The sequence below is a fragment of the Hemiscyllium ocellatum genome, chromosome 3, assembly GCF_020745735.1.
Source record: "Hemiscyllium ocellatum isolate sHemOce1 chromosome 3, sHemOce1.pat.X.cur, whole genome shotgun sequence".
NCBI lineage: Eukaryota > Metazoa > Chordata > Chondrichthyes > Orectolobiformes > Hemiscylliidae > Hemiscyllium > Hemiscyllium ocellatum.
Genome location: NC_083403.1, coordinates 1,155,472 through 1,180,512, shown reverse-complemented (window position 1 = coordinate 1,180,512; position 25,041 = coordinate 1,155,472). Strand labels below are relative to the sequence as shown.

Below are 25,041 nucleotides of genomic sequence, written 5' to 3'. Positions count from 1 at the left end.
TACTGTTACCTTTGATTCTATCTTCTCCTCTCAAATTGCAGAGTAAATTCAATCATATTCACCTTAAACTCCCTTAGCAGTCTGCCTATTGCACAACACTAAATCCAGTATTGCCTGTTCCCTAATGGGCTCCATCACAACCTGCTCAGAAAGCCATCTAATAGACATTACATAAATTCCTTTCCTTGCAATCCACTACCAACCTGATTTTCCAAGTCCACCTACATGTTGAAAGCCCCCATGATCACTATAACTCAGTCTTTCCTACACATCTTTTCTATCTCCTGGTATATCTCACGCCCCAGCCCCAGCCCCAGCCCCAGCCCCAGCCCCAGCCCCAGCCCCAGCCCCAGCCCCAGCCCCAGCCCCAGCCCCAGCCCCAGCCCCAGCCCCAGCCTGTACATAACTCCATTTATGGTTTCTTTACCTTTGCGATTTCTCAATTCTACACAGAGATTCTACGTCATCTGACCCCATTTTGTTTCTTACTATTGATTTAATTTCATTTCTTACTAATAACTCAACCCCAGGCACTCTGAGAACCTGCCTGTCTTTACAATAGGATGTGAATATTCAGCTCTCAATCCTAATCCCATTGCAGCCACATCTCCATGATTCCCACCATGCCATATCTACCAATTTCAGTCTGCACCACCAGCCCAGGTACTTTAATCCTTACACTGCGTGCATTCAGTCCTGGATCAATCGTCTCTCTGCTCATTGCCATACGTTTGTCCAGTGTGTTTGAAGTTCGATTGCTAACCTTTTCCATACCCTGTCCTATTTGTGTCCGTGCTTAATAACCTCTCCTGAGTTCTGAACTCGAAACACCCTTCCATGCCCCGTTTAGTTTAAAGCTCTGTCTACGGCCCTCGTTATGAGATTTACTCAGACTCTGGTCCTAGCAGATGAAGACCGTGCCATTGGAAGAGGCCCCTTCTTCCCCAGTACTGATGCCCCACAAATCCATGGAGAATGGTAGGACTGTAAGGAGTGTCATGGAACCGAGTGGTCTTGGACTTCAGCATCACAGTTCTCTGAACATAGAGTCACATGTAGACAGGGCAGTGAAGAAGGCTTTTGACACACTGGCCTTCATCAGTCAGGACATTGAGAATAGTTGGGAAGTTATATTGCAGTTGTACAGGATGTTGGTGAGGCCCCACTTGATGTATTGTGCTCAGTTTTGGTCACCTGGCTATAAGAAGGATGTTATTAAACTGGAAAGAATGCAGAAGAAATTTACAAGAACGTTGCTGAGACTCAAGGATGTGAGTTAGAATAGAATAGAATGTTCCAGCACAGTACAGGTCCTTCGGCCCTCGATGCTGCACCAACCTGTGAAACCAATCTGAAGCCCATCTAACCTACACTATTCCATTCTCGTCCATATGCCTATTCAATGGCCACTTAAATGCCCTTAAAGTTAGCGAGTAAAAAGTGAGGTCTGCAGATGCTGGAGATCAGAGCTGAAAATGTGTTGCTGGTTAAAGCACAGCAGGTCAGGCAGCATCCAAGGAACAGGAAATTCGACGTTTCGGGCCAGAACCCTTCATCAGGAAGTTAGCGAGTCTACTACTGTTACAGGCAGTACATTCCACGCCCATACTGCTCTCTGAGGAAGGAAACTACATCTGACATCACACACAGGCCGCCTTTGTGTGGAGCTGAAGGAGATGTGGCAGACACTAAGTGAGTATTTTGCATCGGTATTTACTGTGGAAAAGGACATGGAAAATATAGAATGTAGGGAAATAGATGGTGACATCTTGAAAAATGTCAGATTACAGAGGAGGAAGTGCTGGATGCCTTGAAACGCATTAAAGCAGATAAATCTCCAGGACCTGATCAGGTGTACCCGAGAACTCTGTGGAAAGCTAGAGAAGTGATTGCCAGGCCTCTTACTGAGATATTTGTATCATCGATAGTCACAGGTGAGGTGCCAGAAGACTGGAGGTTGACAAACGTGGTGCCACGGTTTAAGAAAGGCGGTAAAGACAAGCCAGGGAACTATAGACCGGTGAGCCTGACCTCAGTGGTGGGCAAGTTGTTGGAGGGAATCCTGAGGGACAGGGTGTACATGTATTTGGAAAGGCAAGGACTGATTAGGAATAGTCAACGTGGCTTTGTGTGTGAGAAATCATGTCTCACAAACTTCACTGACGTTTTTGAAGTAACAAAGAGGATGATGAGGGCAGAGCGGTAGATGTCTTCTATACGGTCTTCAGTAAGGCGTTCGACAAGGTTCCCCACGGGAGACTGATGAGCAAGGTTAGGTCTCATGGAATACAGGGAGAACTGGCTCAAAGGTGGAAGAGACAGAGGGTGGGGGTGGAGGGTTGTTATTCAGACTGGAGGCCTGTGATCAGTGGAGTGCCACAAGGATTGGCGCTGGGTCCTCTACTTTTCATTATTTATATAAATGATTTGGATGTGAGCATAAGAGGCATAATTAATAAGTTTGCAGATGACACCAAAATTGGAGGTGGAGTGGACAGCGAAGGAGGTTACTTCAGATTACAACAGGATCTGGACCAGATGGGCCAATGGGCTGATGAGTGACAGATGGAGTTTAATTCAGATAAATGCGAGGTGCTGCATTTTGGGAAAGCAAATCTTAGCAGGATTTATACACTTAATGGTAAGGTCCTAGGGAGTGTTGCTGAACAAAGACACCTTGGAGTGCAGGTTCATAGCTCCTTGAAAGTGGAGTCACAGGTAGATAGGATAGTGAAGGCGGCGTTTGGTATGCTTTCCTTTATTGGTCAGAGTATTGAGTACAGGAGTTGGGAGGTCAAGTTGCGGCTGTACAGGACATTGGTTAGGTCACTGTTGGAATATTGCGTGCAATTCTGGTTTCCTTCCTATGAGAAAAATGTTGTGAAACTTGAAAGGGTTCAGAACAGATATGCAAGGATGTTGCCAGGGTTGGAGGGTTTGAGGTATCGGGAGAGATCGAACAGGCAGGGGCTGTTTTCCCTGGAGCAACGGAGGCTGACGGGTGACCTTATAGAGGTTTATAAATTCATGAGGGACATGGATAGGATAAATAAACAAAGTCTTTTCCCTGGGGTCGGGGAGTCCAGAACTAGAGTGTATAGGTTTAGGGTGAGAGGGGAAAGATATAAAAGAGACCTAAGGGGCAACGTTTTCACGCAGAGGGTGGTACGTGTATGGAATGTGCTGCCAGAGGATGTGGTGGAGGCTGGTACAATTGCAACATTTAAGAGGCATTTGGATGGGTATATGAATAGGAAGGGTTTAGAGGGATATGGGCCGGGTGCTGGCAGGTGGGACTAGATTGGTTTGGAATATCTAGTCAGCATGGACGGGTTGGACCGAAGGGTCTGTTTCCATGCTGTACATCTCTATGACTCCATGATATCTATCACCCCTCAATTTAAAGCTATGTCCCTTTGTACTAGCCATCACCATCTGAGGAAAAAGGCTCTCCCTGTCCACCCTATCTAACCCTCTGATTATCTTATGTGTCTCAATTAAGTCACCTCTCAAACATTCGTCTCTCTAAGAAAAACAGCCTGAAGTCTCTCAGCCTTTCCTGGTAAGACCTTCCCTCCAGACCAGGCAACATCCTTGTAAATCTCCTCTGAAGGCTTTCCAAAGCTTCCACATCCTCCTTATAGTGCAGTGACCAGAACTGTCCGGCTGCACCAGAGTTTTGGCCACTGAGCCATTCGACCCATCAAGTCTATACCAACCCTCTGAAGAGTATCCCGCTCAGACCCACCCCCTACCCTATCCTTATAACCCTGCATTTATTGTAGCTAATCCACCCTGACCTGCACAGCTTTGGACTGTGGGACGCAAACAGAGCACCCGGAGGAAACCCACGCAGACACGGGGAGAATATGCAAACTCCGCACAGACAGTTGTCAGAGGGTGAAATCCAACCTGGGTCCCTGACACTGAAGAAACCGTGTGAACCACTGTGCCACCCAATGCCAGTACCTTGCACCCAAGTTTACGGGCTCTTATCTTATTTAGGAACCTATGCTGCTGCATGCTGTTGAAGACCTTCTGGAAATCCAAACAAATCCGTGTCCACTGGCTCTCCTTTGTCTTAACCTGCTTAACCTCCTCAAAACATTCAAACGGATTTGTCAGACATGACCTCCCTTTGATGAAGCCATGTTGACTCAGCCCTATTTTACCATGCACCTCCAAGTACCCTGAATCCTGTAACCCTCCAGTAATGCCACCTTGCTAAACCAAACAGGACTCATTTATACCTCATCCCTGCTTAATTAACCAATCCTCTAACAATGACAATATGATACACAACACTGAAGTTTGTACAGGAACCTTTTATGTCGCTCTTTACTGAATGCCTTTTGAAATCCATCACATATACAGGTTTTCCTCTATCCAGCCCGCCTGCTACTTCCCAAAATTATCCACATGATTTCCCTTTCACAAAACCAAACTGACTCTGCCTGACTCCATTATGACTTTCAAAGTGCCCTGCTATAGTCTGCTTATAATTTGATAAGAGGGGAGTTTGGTGACAAGGGGAGACACAAACGTTCTTTATCCTTTTCTTTCTCCATCTTCAGTCACAAGGAAACCGGGAGTTCAAAAGCTGAAGAGGACGAGGATGAGGTTTGAAAATATCCAAGAGTACCATTGGAAATAAAATCAGTTCATAAGGTGTGAGACCAGGAGCTGACACAGGAAGAGTGACGACCTTGGTAACTGAGGCTAGGTGAGCATTTCTACTGTCCAGTCTTGAAACTAAACATTGCTTTTTTGTTGACAATAAAACTGTTTGAAGTACAGTAGTGCCTCGACAAACGAACGACCCCGTTCACGTACAAATCGTAAAATTTTACTTCAACATACGTACGAAATTCAAGGTACGAACGAAGGTACAAACGCAAAAAGCCCATGTGTGACCACATGGTTTCATTGTTCTGCTTTGCTACGCGCTCGTTGAACACAAAAGCTCTCAGGCCCCGCGTGATCTCATTCAGTTCATCTTTGGTGCGTGCACTGTGAACAGCCGTCCAAGCATTCTTACGTTATCCGAACAACGGGAAAAATTGATTCAGTTCGTGAACTTTTCGGTTTGCAAACCGAGTCCCGGAACAGATTAAATTCGTACAAGGAATATGGGGAATTCAGTGCTAAGTATGTACTGATTTTTCCAATCAAATGGTTAGGGAAGAGAGGGTTATGGACCATGTGCAGGCAGATGGCGTCATATTGGCACAGTCACGGTGGGCCAATGGGCCAGTTCCTGCGCTATACTGTTCTGTGATCTAGTGACTCTGGTTTCCAGCATCTGCAGTCATTGTTTTTACCTGTTCTGTGATCTATGTTTAATTCGAGGAAGTAAACAGAGAGAGAATACTTTAAGACATAAGATAAGTCATGGCAAGACAGCTCTGTGCAGTAGAATGCTCTTTCAATACAACCTGGGAATAAAGGGAACCTCCAGTCTCCAGGTGACCACAAGCACAGGACGGTGCTCCAGCTGCATCTACTAGAAATCTGTGTTTCATATCTGAAGTACCTGCAAGTGAGGTGGTCACACTGCAGAGAAGTGTATACAGGCAAAAAGGAATGAGTGACCACCAGGCAGATAGTGAAGGAGTCCCCTGGGGACATCTTCACTCAGATATTTCTGTGGCTGCAGATGCAACACCAGAACTGGTACATTGCCCCCCTGGTGCCGGGATAAAGGATGTCACTGAACAACATCAGTGAAAAGAGGGATGAAGTCTGATGAGCAGAAAGTAGGAACTAGGAAATAAATAAAAAAGCAGACTCTAACGATGGAAATCTCAGGATCACACTCAATGCCAGCCCTGAAAAAAAGGTTAACTCCTGTGCTCTCTGTGAAAACTCTGTATTCATCCAGGCCAGAATCTGCTGAGTTTCCTCAGCAATTTCCGTTTTGTTCATTTTACTCTCAAATAGATGGGCTCACAAGATCAGGAAAAAGCAAATAGACAACTAAAAGTGAGACTGAAGAGATGGCATCAGAGGGAGTAATATGGATTCTCGAGGCACTGGGACCAATTCTGGGAAGATGGAAGCTGCACAAGCTAAATGGGTTGCATCACTAAAGGACCCGGACTAACAGCCTCGAAGGGACATTCACTGGTTCTGTCACAGGGGGTTAAACTGGAGTTGCAGAGGGAAGGGAATGTGAGCCAAGAGGCAAGCCAGGAGAGTAACAGATTTGGAAATGAAAACACATAAGACAAAGGAAACAAGGACGAACAGCAATGGTGTTACACAAGGTCAACATTGATTTATGAAATAAAAGTTGCATTTGACAAACCTACTGGACTTTTTGAGAACTTAACAAATAGAACAGATGAGGGAAAACCACTGGATGTGATGTCTTTGGACTTTCAGATATTCTCTGATCAAGTTGCACTGATCCACCTTGCTAGGGTAGCACACTGGAATTCAAGTCCTACTCTTCCCAGAGTAATTGCACAAACTAAAGATTTTAACAAAATATGTAAAACTACCAAATTTACCTCTCAGTTTAGACCCTGGTTAACAAAGAAAGTTTCCGCACTTAACAATAATTACTATTTACAGTATTACAAATAAATAGGTTTTGTCTACAGGTAAATAATTATGAACTGTCAAAATATAACTCTACTAGATAAAGCTTTAACCCCCTTATAAAACTTCACACACACACACACAAATGGTGACATGGTTTGAGGGCAAACTGCAGAGGCAGGTCAACAGTCCCTGTCCACAGGGTTGGCTGAGCTCATCCTCCTGGCACTCAAGGATTGAATGTTCATTGATCCATCTCTTCGCTTGGTCTACTCACTTGCTTCCAGGAAGCAGACAACAACTGGTTCACAACTTGTTTCAATCATTAATGGGATGTGGGCATCGCTGACCGGCAGCCTTTATTACCCATCCCTAGGTGCCCTTGAGTTGTGTTCCTGAACTGCTGCTTATGCTGTAGGGTAGACCCACAGTGCCATCAGGGAGAGTGTTTTGGGACCTTGACCCATTGACACTGAAGGGACACCAATATATTTCCAAGTCAGGATGATGAGTGTTCAAGGGGAGCTTGCAGGGTTGGTGTTCCCAGGAACCTGTTGTTCCCGTCCTTCTAGATGATGGTGGTTGTGGGCTTGGAAGATACTATAGCACAAATGTTACCTGGCACTCGTTAGCCCAGGTCTAACTGCACACAACTATAATTTGCTCGAGTATCTGAGGATTGAGCAGCTATGAGTGGACATTCCCACTTCTGACCTTACAATGGAAGGAAGGTCATTTAGAGACCTGTGAAAGATGACTGGGCTGGGCATAGGATACTGTGCTGAGGACCTTCTGCAGCACCTTCTGGATTGAGATGGCTGAACTCCAACAATCACAACCATATTTTGTGCTACATATAACCACCAAACAATGGAGAGGTTTGCCCAATTCCCATTAACTCCAGTTCAACTGGGGTTCCATAATGGGCACTACAGCCAGAAACATTCGCTCTTTCCACTACTGGCAGGGTAGCAGCATTTACATTTTGCCATTTATTCTGATGGTGAGTAAATCTTTGCATTTGTCTCTCCCAAAGGGATGCAAACACTTGTTCATTGACTGTATTTAAGACAAAGATGGAAAATGTCTGTTCTCAGAGAATCCAGGATACAATGAATGGGTGTTGGTGAGGAGGAATATCAACAAGGAAGTATTAAATGGAAGTATGAAGGTTTCAAGGACAGAATTATATACTCCAGCTCTGATTATGAGAGACAGTGGGTGAATTATTAATAACTAAGACTGGAAATTTACCTGAAATACTGACAACGAGCAGCCAGAATCACTCGATGGGCTGTAAACCGTTTCTTCTCCACGAGGAATGTGACATCGCTATACTCCTCACGGTGTATCAACGCTCCAACATGTTCAGACAGAATGTGAACATGATTAATTTCACCAATTGAAGTGTATGGCCGCAACTGGTGCCTGTTGCTCATGGTAGCAGGAAGTCTCAACCTAAAATCAGAAACTAATTCAGAGAGATCGATATAATGCACTGGACAGTGTCTGTCTACCTCTTGTTGCATATCCCTCACTATTAATCCTTCTCTTTCTGTCTCTATCTCACACTCTTGCTGACCCTCACTGCCTGCCTGTCTGTCTGTTTCCTTGTTTCTCTGTCACTGTCCAATAACATCTACATACCAACAAATAAGAAAAATTCTAAGGCCCGAACCTAGTCACCTTTGGTTAATGAAAAAGGTCAGAGCCAATGCCAAACTCAAATAATGATATAGGAGAAAGTGAGGACTGCAGATGCTGGAGATCAGAGCTGAAAATGTGTTGCTGGAAAAGTGCAGCAGGTCAGGCAGCATCCAAGGAACAGGAGAATCGATGTTTCAGGCATAAGCACATCTTCAGGAATCTTTCCTGAAGAAGGGCTTATGCCCGAAACATCAATTCTCCTGCTCCTTGAATGCTGCCTAACCTGCTGCGCTTTTCCAGCAACACGTTTTCAGCTCAAATAATGATATATAATTGTACAAAGAAAAGAGGGAATACAAAACAAAAGGAAACAATTATTCAAAGATTAATGAGGGAAAATAACAGTCTGAGACAATAGACAATAGGTGCAGGAGTAGGCCATTCGGCCCTTTGAGCCTGCACCACCATTCAATGTGATCATGGCTGATCATCCTCAGTCAGTATCCTGTTCCTGCCTTATCCCCATAACCCTTGATCCCACTATCCTTGAGAGCTCTATCCATCTCTTTCTGGGCTCCACTGATTCTGGGGCAGAGCATTCCATATATGAAAGTTAGCCAAAAGTATTAAAACATAGAAAAAGTTTCTTCAGATTTTTTATTTAGTCAACAAAATAAGTGTTTGTCCTTTCGAAAATGAATCTGGGGATTGGATAATGCAGGATAAAAATATGGCAGACAAATGGAACAGCCACTTTTCGTCAGTCTTCACTGCAGAGAATTCCAGGAGAATACTGGAAATAGCTGCAAACCAGGAACTGAAAAGGAGGGAGGAGCTCAAAAAAAATTACAACTGCCAGGAATGTGTAAATTGGTGAAACTGCAAGTTCACAAATCTCTGGGCCTATAAGACCACAAAGTATTGGAGTAGACGTACACCATTCGGGTCGAGTCTGCTCTGTCATTTCATCACGGTGGCACAGTGGTTAGCACTGCTGCCTCACAGCGCCTGTAGACCCGGGTTCAATTCCCGACTCAGGCGACTGACTGTGTGGAGTTTGCACGTTCTCCCCATGTCTGCGTGGGTTTCCTCCGGGTGCTCCGGTTTCCTCCCACAGTCCAAAGATGTGCGGGTCAGGTGAATTGGCCATGCTAAATTGCCCGTAGTGTTAGGTAAGGGGTATGGGTGGGTTGCGCTTCGGCGGGTCGGTGTGGACTTGTTGGGCCGAAGGGCCTGTTTCCACACTGTAAGTCTAATCTAATCATAAGGTTAAAGGTTGTAAGAGATAGGATTTATAATTCTCTAGAAAGGAATAAGTTGATTAGGGACAGTCAGCATGGTTTTGTGAAGGGTAGGCCATGCCTCACAAACCTTACTGAGTTCTTTGAGAAGGCGACCAAACAGGGGGATAAGGGTAAAGTGATTGATGTGGTGTATATGGATGTCAGTAAGGGGTTTGATAAGGTTCCCCACGGGAGGCTACTGCACAAAATACAGAGGCATGGGATTGAGGGTGATTTAGCGGTTTGGATCAGAAATTGCCATGCTGCAAGAAGACAGAGGATGGTGGTTGATGGGAAATGTTCATCCTGGAGTTCAGTTACTCATGGAGTACCCCAAGGCTCTGTCCTGAGGTCACTGCTGTTTGTCATTTTTATAAATGACCTGGATGAGGGCGTAGAAGGGTGGGTTAGTAAATTTGCAGATGACACTAAGGTCAGTGGAGTTGGGGACAGTGTGGAAGGATGTTACAGGCCTCTGGGGGACACAGATAAGCTGCAGAGCTGAGCCGAGAGGTGGCAAATGGAGTTTAATGCGAAAAAGTGTAAGGCGATTGACTTTAGAAGCAGGAATGCAGAGTACTGGACAAATGGTAAGGTTCTTGGTAGTGTGGATGAAGAAAGAGATTCTCAGTGTCCAGGTACATAGATCCCTGAAAGTTGCTACCCAGGTTGATAGGGTTGTTAAGAAGGTGTATAGCGTGTTAGCTTTTATTGGTTGAGATATTGAGTTTTGGAGCCAACAGGTCATGCTGCAGCTGTACAAAACTCTGGTATGGCCATATTTGGAATATTGCATACAGTTCTGGTCACCGCATTATAGGAAGGGTGTGGAAGCTTTGGAAAGGGTTCAGAGGAGATTTACTGGGATGTTGCCTGGTATGGAGGGAAGGTCTTATGAGGAAAGGCTGAGGGACTTGAGGCTGTTTTTGTTAGAGAGAAGAAATTGAGAAGTGACTTAATTGAGACATATAAGATAATCAGAGGGTTTGATAGGAAAAAGGCTGTCACTGTCCATCCTAAGTGGGGATGGCTAGTACAAAGGGACATAACTTTATATTGAGGGGTGATAGATATAGGACAGATGTCAGGGGTAGTTTCTTTACTCAGAGAGTCGTCGGGGCATGGAACGCACTGCCTGCAACAGGAATAGATTCGCCAACTTTAAGGGCATTTAAATCGTCATTGGATAAACATATGGATGAGAATGGAATAGTGTAGGTTAGATGGGCTTCAGATTGTTCCACAGGTCGGCGCAACATCAAGGGCCAAGGGGCCTGTACTACACTGTAATGTTCAATGTTCTATCAGGGCTGATATATTTCTCAACCTATTCTCCTGCCTTCCTCCTGTAACCCTTGATTCCCTCTCTAATCCAGAATCTCTCTCTGTCTTAAATACACTCAATGACTCGGCCTCCACTGCCCTCTGTGGCAGATTCTACAGATTCACTATTTGCTGGCTGAACAAATCCTTCCTTACCTTAGTTCTAAAGAATCATGCCTTCACTCTGAGGCACAGCCCTGGGGCCCTACACTCTCCTACAAATGGAAATATTTTCTCCATGCCCACTCTATCCAGATCTCTCAGTATTCTATGCATTTCAAAAAGTTTCTAACAGTTTTAGAATGGTACAACAATAATTATTGAGGATTCAGATAATGATCACTTTGTGATATTATTTACTGTTATTTGAAATTATGAAAGTTATGCGAGGATGTTATGATAGTGATGAAGCATCCTGATGATGACCTTTTACATTAACGTACAATTTTATGATCGATATAGGGTGGCATTACTGGACTCTATTAACATTTGTCACCTATAATACTATACGACATCTTGATGATTAGATCGTGACATTACTATAATTTGAGAGGACTGTGGCAATGACCTCTGTTCCATTATGAAATATCATAAAATGATAGTTGCAGGCTGATATTACTGTAATTAACCAGGATTCTGACATTGATCTCTGTTACAGTACTGCATATTATTCCATGGTAGTTATAGGGTCATATACTGAAATTCACCAAGACTCTGACAAGGAGTCACTGGGGACATTTAAGCGACTGCTGGACGTGCACATGGATAGCAGTGAGTTGACGTGTGCATAGGTTAAATTACTATATTTTACATTACGATTAAATCTCGGCACAACAGCATGGGCCAAAGGGCCTGTTCTGTGCTGTATGTTTCTATGGTCTAAGGAACAATTTCATGATTAAATATAAGGTAATATCTTCAGAGAAAATCACCACAATTGCTGAATTACAGTAATATCCAGCAAGCATCAAAACACATTACAGTTAACATGGTGTACTAGAGAGATTGTCACAAGAACTGACAGCAATTACGATATTATCCTATAACATCATAAAATGATGAAGAATATTGTGACAGTTATTGACCCCAGACCCTGACCCCCCTCCTCCCCCTGTGCCTGTACCGACCCCAGACCCCCCTCCTCCCCCTGTGCCTGTACCGACCCCTGACCCCCCTCCTCCCCCTGTGCCTGTACCGACCCCTGACCCCCCTCCTCCCCCTGTGCCTGTACCGACCCCTGACCCCCCTCCTCCCCCTGTGCCTGTACCGACCCCTGACCCCCCTCCTCCCCCTCTCCCTGTGCCTGTACCGACCCCTGACCCCCCTCCTACCCCTGTGCCTGTACCGACCCCTGACCCACCCACCCTCTCCCTGTGCCTGTACCGACCCCTGACCCCCCCACCCTCTCCCTGTGCCTGTACCGACCCCTGACCCCCCTCCTCCCCCTCTCCCTGTGCCTGTACCGACCCCTGACCCCCCTCCTCCCCCTGTGCCTGTACCGACCCCTGACCCACCCACCCTCTCCCTGTGCCTGTACCGACCCCTGACCCCCCTCCTCCCCCTCTCCCTGTGCCTGTACCGACCCCTGACCCCCCTCCTCCCCCTGTGCCTGTACCGACCCCTGACCCCCCTCCTCCCCCTGTGCCTGTACCGACCCCTGACCCCCCTCCTCCCCCTGTGCCTGTACCGACCCCTGACCCCCCTCCTCCCCCTCTCCCTGTACCGACCCCTGACCCCCCTCCTCCCCCTCTCCCTGTGCCTGTACCGACCCCTGACCCCCCTCCTCTCCCTGTGCCTGTACCGACCCCTGACCCCCCTCCTCCCCTGTGCCTGTACCGACCCCTGACCCCCACCCTCCCCCTGTGCCTGTACCGACCCCTGACCCCCCTCCTCCCCCTGTGCCTGTACCGACCCCTGACCCCCCCCTCCTCCCCCTGTGCCTGTACCGACCCCTGACCCCCCCACCCTCTCCCTGTGCCTGTACCGACCCCTGACCCCCCTCCTCCCCCTCTCCCTGTGCCTGTACCGACCCCTGACCCCCCTCCTCCCCCTCTCCCTGTGCCTGTACCGACCCCTGACCCCCCTCCTCCCCCTGTGCCTGTACCGACCCCTGACCCCCCTCCTCCCCCTCTCCCTGTCCTGACCCCTGACCCTGGTGCCGGTGTGACCTCTCACCCTGAGGGGGAATTACACCCCGGTGATAGTTACCGGGTCCGGGTCCGGGTCCGGGGCGGGGCTGCTCCGCTGAGAGCGCGGTGTTATTGCGGTGATGTATCGGTGATGTTTGGATGTTGTTCCCGGGGCCGGGGCCGCTCTCTTTCCCCTTCTTCCTCGCGCTGAGAGGTCGGCGTCTGACGTCACCGCGCAGGGGACGCTGCGTCATCGCCGAGCTGCGGCTGTCCAATCAGAGCACAGGTTGGGATGTGACCCTGTGACCCGTCAGTTGTCACGTGGTGCTCTGTCATCTGTCACAACAGACAGTCTCAGACATGAAACCATATAACACACTGCACCCCAAACCATATATCACACTGCACCCCAAACATATATCACACTGCACCCCAAACCTATATCACACTGCACCCCAAACATATATCACACTGCACCCCAAACCATACATCACACTGCACCCCAAACCTATATCACACTGCACCCCAAACATATATCACACTGCACCCCAAACCTATATCACACTGCACCCCAAACCATACATCACACTGCACCCCAAACATATATCACACTGCACCCCAAACCTATATCACACTGCACCCCAAACATATATCACACTGCACCCCAAACCTATATCACACTGCACCCCAAACATACATCACACTGCACCCCAAACCATACATCACACTGCACCCCAAACATATATCACACTGCACCCCAAACATATATCACACTGCACCCCAAACCATACATCACACTGCACCCCAAACCATACATCACACTGCACCCCAAACCTATATCACACTGCACCCCAAACATATATCACACTGCACCCCAAACCTATATCACACTGCACCCCAAACATACATCACACTGCACCCCAAACCTATATCACACTGCACCCCAAACCTATATCACACTGCACCCCAAACCTATATCACACTGCACCCCAAACCATACATCACACTGCACCCCAAACATATATCACACTGCACCCCAAACATACATCACACTGCACCCCAAACATATATCACACTGCACCCCAAACCTATATCACACTGCACCCCAAACATATATCACATATCACACTGCACCCCAAACCTATATCACACTGCACCCCAAACATATATCACACTGCACCCCAAACATACATCACACTGCACCCCAAACCATACATCACACTGCACCCCAAACCATACATCACACTGCACCCCAAACATATATCACACTGCACCCCAAACATACATCACACTGCACCCCAAACCATACATCACACTGCACCCCAAACCATACATCACACTGCACCCCAAACATATATCACACTGCACCCCAAAACATATATCACACTGCACCCCAAACCTATATCACACTGCACCCCAAACATACATCACACTGCACCCCAAACCATACATCACACTGCACCCCAAACATATATCACACTGCACCCCAAACCTATATCACACTGCACCCCAAACCATACATCACACTGCACCCCAAACCTATATCACACTGCACCCCAAACCTATATCACACTGCACCCCAAACATATATCACACTGCACCCAAATCATACATCACACTGCACCCCAAACCTATATCACACTGCACCCAAATCATACATCACACTGCACCCCAAACATATATCACACTGCACCCCAAACCTATATCACACTGCAGCCAAATCATACATCACACTGCACCCCAAACATATATCACACTGCACCCCAAACCTATATCACACTGCACCCCAAACATATATCACACTGCACCCCAAACCATATATCACACTGCACCCCAAACATATATCACACTCCACCCCAAACCATATCTCACATTGCACCTCAAACATTTATCACACTGCACCCCAAACCATACATCACACACTGCACCCCAAACCATATATCACACTGCACTCCAAACCATATATCACACACTGCACCCCAAACCATATCTCTCACTGCACCCCAAACATATGTCACACTGCACCCCAAACCATACGTCACACTGCACCCCAAACCATGTATCACACTGCACCCCAAACCATATCTCTCACTGCACCCCAAACCAGATATCACACTGCACCCCAAAACATACGGCACACTGCACCCCAAACCATATATCACACTGCACCCCAAACCATATGTCACACTGCACCCCAACCCATATCTCACACTGCACCCCAAACCATACGTTACACTACACCCCAAATCTTATCTCACACTGCACTCCAAACCATACATCACACTGCACCCCAAACCATATCTCACACTGCACCCCAAACATATATCACACTGCATCCCAAAAATATATCACACTGCACCCCAAACCATACATCACACTGCACCCCAAACCATATCTCACACTGCACCCCAAACCATATTTCACACTGCACCCAAATCATACATCACACTGCACCCAAACATACATCACACTGCTTCCCAAACCATATATCACACACTGCACCCCAAACCATATATCACACTGCACCCCAAACATACGGCACACTGCATCCCAAACCATATATCACACTGCACCCCAAACCATATGTCACACTGCACCCCAACCCATATCTCACACTGCACCCCAAACCATATATCACACTGCACCCCAAACCAGATCTTACACTGCACCCCAAACATATATCACACTGCACCCCAAACATACCTCACACTGCAACGCAAAACATATATCACACTGCACCCCAAACCAGATCTCACACTGCACCCCAAACATATATCACACTGCACCCCAAACCAGATCTCACACTGCACCCCAAACCATATATCACACTGCACCCCAAAACAGATCTCACACGGCACCCCAAACCATACATCACACTGCACCCCAAACATACCTCACACTGCACCCCAAACCTATATCACACTGCACCCAAATCATACATCACACTGCACCCCAAACATATATCACACTGCACCCCAAACCTATATCACACTGCACCCAAATCATACATCACACTGCACCCCGAACATATATCACACTGCACCCCAAACCTATATCACACTGCACCCCAAACATATATCACACTGCACCCAAATCATACATCACACTGCACCCCAAACCTATATCACACTGCACCCAAATCATACATCACACTGCACCCCAAACATATATCACACAGCACCCCAAACCTATATCACACTGCAGCCAAATAATACATCACACTGCACCCCAAACATATATCACACTGCACCCCAAACCTATATCACACTGCACCCCAAACATATATCACACTGCACCCCAAACCATATATCACACTGCACCCCAAACATATATCACACTGCACCCCAAACCATATCTCACATTGCACCTCAAACATTTATCACACTGCACCCCAAACCATATATCACACACTGCACCCCAAACCATATATCACACTGCACTCCAAACCATATATCACACACTGCACCCCAAACCATATCTCTCACTGCACCCCAAACATATGCCACACTGCACCCCAAACCATACGTCACACTGCACCCCAAACCATGTATCACACTGCACCCCAAACCATATCTCTCACTGCACCCCAAACCAGATATCACACTGCACCCCAAAACATACGGCACACTGCACCCCAAACCATATATCACACTGCACCCCAAACCATACGTTACACTACACCCCAAATCTTATCTCACACTGCACTCCAAACCATACATCACACTGCACCCCAAACATATATCACACTGCATCCCAAAAATATATCACACTGCACCCCAAACCATACATCACACTGCACCCCAAACCATATCTCACACTGCACCCCAAACCATATTTCACACTGCACCCAAATCATACATCACACTGCACCCAAACATACATCACACTGCATCCCAAACCATATATCACACACTGCACCCCAAACCATATAACACACTGCACCCCAAACATACAGCACACTGCACCACAAACATATATCACACTGCACCCCAAACCATACGTCACACTGCACCCCAAACCATACATCACACTGCACCCCAAACATATATCACACTGCACCCCAAACATACATCACACTGCACCCCAAACCATACATCACACTGCACCCCAAACATATATCACACTGCACCCCAAACATACATCACACTGCACCCCAAACCATACATCACACTGCACCCCAAACATATATCACACTGCACCCCAAACATATATCACACTGCACCCCAAACCTATATCACACTGCAGCCAAATCATACATCACACTGCACCCCAAACATATATCACACTGCACCCCAAACCTATATCACACTGCACCCCAAACATATATCACACTGCACCCCAAACCATATCTCACATTGCACCTCAAACATTTATCACACTGCACCCCAAACCATACATCACACACTGCACCCCAAACCATATATCACACTGCACTCCAAACCATATATCACACACTGCACCCCAAACCATATCTCTCACTGCACCCCAAACATATGTCACACTGCACCCCAAACCATACGTCACACTGCACCCCAAACCATGTATCACACTGCACCCCAAACCATATCTCTCACTGCACCCCAAACCAGATATCACACTGCACCCCAAAACATACGGCACACTGCACCCCAAACCATATATCACACTGCACCCCAAACCATATGTCACACTGCACCCCAACCCATATCTCACACTGCACCCCAAACCATACGTTACACTACACCCCAAATCTTATCTCACACTGCACTCCAAACCATACATCACACTGCACCCCAAACCATATCTCACACTGCACCCCAAACATATATCACACTGCATCCCAAAAATATATCACACTGCACCCCAAACCATACATCACACTGCACCCCAAACCATATCTCACACTGCACCCCAAACCATATTTCACACTGCACCCAAATCATACATCACACTGCACCCAAACATACATCACACTGCATCCCAAACCATATATCACACACTGCACCCCAAACCATATATCACACTGCACCCCAAACATACAGCACACTGCACCACAAACATATATCACACTGCACCCCAAACCATACGTCACACTGCACCCCAAACCATGTATCACACTGCACCCCAAACCATATCTCTCACTGCACCCCAAACCATATATCACACTGCACCCCAAACCATACGGCACACTGCACCCCAAACCATATATCACACTGCACCCCAAACCATATGTCACACTGCACCCCAACCCATATCTCACACTGCACCCCAAACCATATATCACACTGCACCCCAAACCAGATCTTACACTGCACCCCAAACATATATCACACTGCACCCCAAACATACCTCACACTGCAACGCAAAACATATATCACACTGCACCCCAAACCAGATCTCACACTGCAGCCCAAACATATATCACACTGCACCCCAAACCAGATCTCACACTGCACCCCAAAACATACATCACACTGCACCCTAAACATACCTCACACTGCACCCCAAACCTATATCACACTGCACCCAAATCATACATCACACTGCACCCCAAACATATATCACACTGCACCCCAAACCTATATCACACTGCACCCAAATCATACATCACACTGCACCCCGAACATATATCACACTGCACCCCAAACCTATATCACACTGCACCCCAAACATATATCACACTGCACCCAAATCATACATCACACTGCACCCCAAACCTATATCACACTGCACCCAAATCATACATCACACTGCACCCCAAACATATATCACACAGCACCCCAAACCTATATCACACTGCAGCCAAATCATACATCACACTGCACCCCAAACATATATCACACTGCACCCCAAACATATATCACACTGCACCCCAAACCATATATCACACTGCACCCCAAACATATATCACACTGCACCCCAAACCATATCTCACATTGCACCTCAAACATTTATCACACTGCACCCCAAACCATACATCACACACTGCACCCCAAACCATATATCACACTGCACTCCAAACCATATATCACACACTGCACCCCAAACCATATCTCTCACTGCACCCCAAACATATGTCACACTGCACCCCAAACCATACGTCACACTGCACCCCAAACCATGTATCACACTGCACCCCAAACCATATCTCTCACTGCACCCCAAACCAGATATCACACTGCACCCCAAACCATACGTTACACTACACCCCAAATCTTATCTCACACTGCACTCCAAACCATACATCACACTGCACCCCAAACCATATCTCACAATGCACCCCAAACATATATCACACTGCATCCCAAAAATATATCACACTGCACCCCAAACCATACATCACACTGCACCCCAAACCATATCTCACACTGCACCCCAAACCATATTTCACACTGCACCCAAATCATACATCACACTGCACCCAAACATACATCACACTGCATCCCAAACCATATATCACACACTGCACCCCAAACCATATATCACACTGCACCCCAAACATACAGCACACTGCACCACAAACATATATCACACTGCACCCCAAACCATACGTCACACTGCACCCCAAACCATGTATCACACTGCACCCCAAACCATATCTCTCACTGCACCCCAAACCAGATATCACACTGCACCCCAAAACATACGGCACACTGCACCCCAAACCATATATCACACTGCACCCCAAACCATATGTCACACTGCACCCCAACCCATATCTCACACTGCACCCCAAACCATACGTTACACTACACCCCAAATCTTATCTCACACTGCACTCCAAACCATACATCACACTGCACCCCAAACCATATCTCACACTGCACCCCAAACATATATCACACTGCACCACAAACCATACATCACACTGCACCCCAAACCATATCTCACACTGCACCCCAAACATATGTCACACTGCACCCCAAACCATACATCACACTGCACCCCAAACATATGTCACACTGTACCCCAAGCATATATCACACTGCACCCCAAACCAGATCTCACACTGCACCCCAAACATATATCACACTGCATGCCAAACCATACATCACACTGTACCCCAAACCATACGTCACACAGCACCCCAAACATATATCACACTGACCCCAAACCATATATCACACTGCACCTCAAACCAGATCTCACACTGCACCCCAAACATACATCACACTGCACCCCAAACATATATCACACTGCACCCCAAACCAGATCCCACACTGCACCCCAAACCATATATCACACTGCACCCCAAACCAGATCTCACATTGCACCCCAAGCATATATCACACTGCACCCCAAACCAGATCTCAAACTGCACCCCAACCATATATCACACTGCACCCCAAACATAAATCACACTGCACCCCAAACCAGATCTCACACTGCACCCCAAACATATATCACACTGCACCCCAAACTATATATCACACTGCACCCCAAACATATATCACACTCCACCCCAAACCATATTTCACACTGCACCCAAATCATACATCACACTGCACCCAAACATACATCACACGGCATCCCAAACCATATATCACACACTGCACCCCAAACATATATCACACTGCATCCCAAACCATATATCACACTGCACCCCAAACCAGATCTCACATTGCACCCCAAGCATGTATCACACTGCACCCCAAACCAGATCTCAAACTGCACCCCAAACATATATCACACTGCACCCCAAACATAAATCACACTGCACCCCAAACCAGATCTCACACTGCACCCCAAACATATATCACACTGCACCCCAAACTATATATCGCACTGCACCCCAAACATATGTCACACTGCACCCCAAACCATACATCACACTGCACCCCAAACATATATCACACTCCACCCCAAACCATATTTCACATTGCACCCAAATCATACATCACACTGCACCCAAACATACATCACACTGCATCCCAAACCATATATCACACACTGCACCCCAAACCATATATCACACTGCACCCCAAACATACATCACACTGCACCACAAACATATATCACACTGCACCCCAAACATACATCACACTGCACCACAAACATATATCACACTGCACCCCAAACCATACGTCACACTGCACCCCAAACCATGTATCACACTGCACCCCAAACCATGTATCACACTGCACCCCAAACCATATCTCTCACTGCACCCCAAACCATATATCACACTGCACCCCAAACCATACGGCACACTGCACCCCAAACCATATATCACACTGCACCCCAAACCATATGTCACACTGCACCCCAACCCATATCTCACACTGCACCCCAAACCATATCTCTCACTGCACCCCAAACCATATATCACACTGCACCCCAAACCATACGGCACACTGCACCCCAAACCATATATCACACTGCACCCCAAACCATATGTCACACTGCACCCCAAACATATCTCACACTGCACCCCAAATCATACATCACACTGCACCCCAAACCATACGTTACACTACACCCCAAATCTTATCTCACACTGCACTCCAAACCATACATCACACAGCACCCCAAACCATATCTCACACTGCACCCCAAACCATACGGCACACTGCACCCCAAACCATATATCACACTGCACCCCAAACCATATGTCACACTGCACCCCAACCCATATCTCACACTGCACCCCAAACCATATATCACACTGCACCCCAAACCAGATCTTACACTGCACCCCAAACATATATCACACTGCACCCCAAACATACCTCACACTGCAACGCAAAACATATATCACACTGCACCCCAAACCAGATCTCACACTGCACCCCAAACATATATCACACTGCACCTCAAACCAGATCTCACACTGCACCCCAAACCATATATCACACTGCACCCCAAAACAGATCTCACACTGCACCCCAAACCATACATCACACTGCACCACAAACATACCTCACACTGCACCCCAAACCTATATCACACTGCACCCAAATCATACATCACACTGCACCCCAAACATATATCACACTGCACCCCAAACCTATATCACACTGCACCCAAATCATACATCACACTGCACCCCGAACATATATCACACTGCACCCCAAACCTATATCACACTGCACACCAAACATATATCACACTGCACCCAAATCATACATCACACTGCACCCAAACCTATATCACACTGCACCCAAATCATACATCACACTGCACCCCAAACATATATCACACAGCACCCCAAACCTATATCACACTGCAGCCAAATCATACATCACACTGCACCCCAAACATATATCACACTGCACCCCAAACCTATATCACACTGCACCCCAAACATATATCACACTGCACCCCAAACCATATATCACACTGCACCCCAAACATATATCACACTGCACCCCAAACCATATCTCACATTGCACCTCAAACATTTATCACACTGCACCCCAAACCATACATCACACACTGCACCCCAAACCATATATCACACTGCACTCCAAACCATATATCACACACTGCACCCCAAACCATATCTCTCACTGCACCCCAAACATATGTCACACTGCACCCCAAACCATACGTCACACTGCACCCCAAACCATGTATCACACTGCACCCCAAACCATATCTCTCACTGCACCCCAAACCAGATATCACACTGCACCCCAAAACATACGGCACACTGCACCCCAAACCATATATCACACTGCACCCCAAACCATATGTCACACTGCACCCCAAACCATATCTCACACTGCACCCCAAACCATACGTTACACTACACCCCAAATCTTATCTCACACTGCACTCCAAACCATATCTCACACTGCACCCCAAACATATATCACACTGCACCCCAAACCATACATCACACTGCACCCCAAACCATATCTCACACTGCACCCCAAACCATATTTCACACTGCACCCAAATCATACATCACACTGCACCCAAACATACATCACACTGCATCCCAAACCATATATCACACACTGCACCCCAAACCATATATCACACTGCACCCCAAACATACAGCACACTGCACCACAAACATATATCACACTGCACCCCAAACCATACGTCACACTGCACCCCAAACCATGTATCACACTGCACCCCAAACCATATCTCTCACTGCTACCCAAACCAGATATCACACTGCACCCCAAAACATACGGCACACTGCACCCCAAACCATATATCACACTGCACCCCAAACCATATGTCACACTGCACCCCAACCCATACGTTACACTACACCCCAAATCTTATCTCACACTGCACCACAAACCATACATCACACTGCACCCCAAACCATATCTCACACTGCACCCCAAACGTATGTCACACTGCACCCCAAACCATACATCACACTGCACCCCAAACATATATCACACTGCACCCCAAACATATGTCACACTGCACCCTACACATATATCACACTGCACCCCAAACCTATATCACACTGCACTCCAAACCTATATCACACTGCACCCCAAACATATATCACACTGCACTCCAAACCTATATCACACTGCACCCAAATCATACATCACACTGCACCCCAAACATATATCACACTGCACCCCAAACCTATATCACACTGCACCCAAATCATACATCACACTGCACCCCGAACATATATCACACTGCACCCCAAACCTATATCACACTGCACCCAAATCATACATCACACTGCACCCCAAACATATATCACACTGCACTCCAAACCTATATCACACTGCACCCAAATCATACATCACACTGCACCCCAAACATATATCACACTGCACCCCAAACCTATATCACACTGCACCCAAATCATACATCACACTGCACCCCAAACATATATCACACTGCACTCCAAACCTATATCACACTGCACCCAAATCATACATCACACTGCACCCCAAACATATATCACACTGCACCCCAAACCATATATCACACTACACCCCAAACATATATCACACTGCACCCCAAACCTATATCACACTGCACCCAAATCATACATCACACTGCACCCCAAACATATATCACACTGCACCCCAAACCTATATCACACTGCACCCAAATCATACATCACACTGCACCCCAAACATATATCACACTGCACTCCAAACATATATCACACTGCAGCCAAATCATACATCACACTGCACCCCAAACCTATATCACACTGCACCCAAATCATACATCACACTGCACCCCAAACATATATCACACTGCACCCCAAACCTATATCACACTGCACCCAAATCATACATCACTCTGCACCCCAAACCATATCTCACACTGCACCCCAAACATATATCACACTGCACCCCAAACCATACATCACACTGCACCCCAAACCATATCTCACACTGCACCCCAAACCATATTTCACACTGCACCCAAATCATACATCACACTGCACCCAAACATACATCACACTGCATCCCAAACCATATATCACACACTGCACCCCAAACCATATATCACACTGCACCCCAAACATACAGCACACTGCACCACAAACATATATCACACTGCACCCCAAACCATACGTCACACTGCACCCCAAACCATGTATCACACTGCACCCCAAACCATATCTCTCACTGCTACCCAAACCAGATATCACACTGCACCCCAAAACATACGGCACACTGCACCCCAAACCATATATCACACTGCACCCCAAACCATATGTCACACTGCACCCCAACCCATACGTTACACTACACCCCAAATCTTATCTCACACTGCACCACAAACCATACATCACACTGCACCCCAAACCATATCTCACACTGCACCCCAAACGTATGTCACACTGCACCCCAAACCATACATCACACTGCACCCCAAACATATATCACACTGCACCCCAAACATATATCACACTGCACCCTACACATATATCACACTGCACCCCAAACCTATATCACACTGCACTCCAAACCTATATCACACTGCACGCCAAACATATATCACACTGCACTCCAAACCTATATCACACTGCACCCAAATCATACATCACACTGCACCCCAAACATATATCACACTGCACCCCAAACCTATATCACACTGCACCCAAATCATACATCACACTGCACCCCAAACATATATCACACTGCACCCCAAACCTATATCACACTGCACCCAAATCATACATCACACTG

The 25,041-nt window shown here is 46.8% G+C and overlaps 1 protein-coding gene across 2 annotated transcripts in view; it reads right to left on the bottom strand.

Moving 5' to 3' along the window:
- The window catches only part of btbd9 (BTB (POZ) domain containing 9), a 183,095-nt gene extending 169,959 nt beyond the window's left edge, over positions 1-13,136 (bottom strand). The window contains exons 1-2 of one of the 2 annotated variants that reach the window (XM_060855349.1): positions 12,972-13,136; positions 7,798-8,001 (exon numbers count right to left, since the gene is read on the bottom strand). In XM_060855349.1, coding sequence (XP_060711332.1) covers positions 7,798-7,982 — 185 coding nt within the window. In that variant the 5' untranslated portion in view covers positions 7,983-8,001; positions 12,972-13,136. The remainder of the gene's footprint in view (positions 1-7,797; positions 8,002-12,971) is intronic. The other variant, XM_060855358.1, reaches the window with a different exon arrangement.
- Positions 13,137-25,041: the final 11,905 nt, after the last annotated feature.